This window comes from Hipposideros armiger, unplaced genomic scaffold, assembly GCF_001890085.2.
Source record: "Hipposideros armiger isolate ML-2016 unplaced genomic scaffold, ASM189008v1 scaffold_132, whole genome shotgun sequence".
In the NCBI taxonomy this organism is placed as follows: domain Eukaryota; kingdom Metazoa; phylum Chordata; class Mammalia; order Chiroptera; family Hipposideridae; genus Hipposideros; species Hipposideros armiger.
Window position 1 is genome coordinate 1,570,888 of NW_017731482.1, and position 1,259 is coordinate 1,572,146.

The 1,259-nt window shown below is 44.5% G+C and overlaps 1 protein-coding gene across 1 annotated transcript in view; it reads right to left on the reverse strand.

Moving 5' to 3' along the window:
* The window catches only part of P4HA3 (prolyl 4-hydroxylase subunit alpha 3), a 62,722-nt gene that overhangs the window by 27,378 nt on the left and 34,085 nt on the right, over window positions 1-1,259 (reverse strand). Inside the window, exons 7-8 of the mRNA XM_019649327.1 lie at window positions 776-943; window positions 362-538 (exon numbers count right to left, since the gene is read on the reverse strand). Of these exons, the coding sequence (XP_019504872.1) occupies window positions 362-538; window positions 776-943 (345 nt within the window). The remainder of the gene's footprint in view (window positions 1-361; window positions 539-775; window positions 944-1,259) is intronic.

A 1,259-nucleotide genomic window follows, 5' to 3' on the forward strand; every position in this document is an offset into this window, starting at 1 on the left:
TTTTTTTTAGATTGAATTTATATACAATGATATGTACAGAACTCAAGTGTACCATTTGCTGAATTTTGACAAATGCATACAGTCATGTACTCCACATCCCTAACAAGATATTGAGAACATATTTTTAGTACCCCAGAAAATCCCCTGTCCCCTTCCCCAGCCAATCCTCTCTCTCCAGAGGCAACCACTACTGTGATTTTTTTCCCCCCCCACTGCTGACTAGTTTAATGGAATGGTTGGTATTTTGAACTTTTGGACTAATGAAATGTCTGATTGTTCAGGCTGCCTGTTTTCACACTCATGAACTCCAGGCATGTGAAGACACAAACGGTAGTTCTGGGCAGGCTTTGGTGACACTTACCCATGGTGCTGCAAGCCCTCTAATTTTCTGAGCCTCTGAGTCACTGACAAAGTCGTGGTAGAGAACAACATAGGGTTCCAGGTGGATGACCTCCTTCCGGATGGGCTGGAGCAGGAGGTAAGGACTGGAGTTGGTCTCATAGGAGCAGTAGAGGCTAGGGATCTGGTAGTGAGTGGGCTGGAAGGAAAGACCAAAATCATCATAAGAGGAAAGGGCCTAGGAGCTGACACTAATTTAGGGGAAATACAGCATAAAAAACTGGAATGTGGGAGATTCAGAATATGGTCACTGGTGCTGTCCAAGTGAGCTCTATTATTTTTTAATGAATCAACCTTTTTCCTCACATTGTCCCAATTCTACCTTCTCTCTCTCACCAAGCCCATTCCCCTTTTCTCTTTCCTTGAGAAATCCTACCTGGGAACCCAGAGTCTGACATAACCCCTCATAGGTGTCTCTGGTCTGCAGGTGGGGTACATTGGGTCTCTGGATGACAGCTTCCGTGATTGCCTGGTTGGGGCTCTCTGCTAAGAGCTTTTCATATTTCAGGACATTCCTGGCCATTCTCTTATTATCTGGGCCTGGGAGAAATCAGAGCAGGGAATAATACAGATGAACAAAGAGTGGCAGCCAAGGTTTCCTACAGCTTCACTGTCACACATGACCAGCACCTGGACACCTTGAATAACTCCTGTGTCCATGCACAGTAGAATGTAAGACCCTCACTCCCAGAAGTATTAAAAAAAAATTGAATTGGGCCTAGTAGATGTGATGGTGCAAAGAACTTTGGAACGAAAAGTGGTACTTAACAATTTTAGACCAAGGGATCATTGGCATGGTAGCTCTAGGAGCCTATGATGGTCAGCTTTATGTAGAGGGAAGAAGCTTCATTCATTCATTC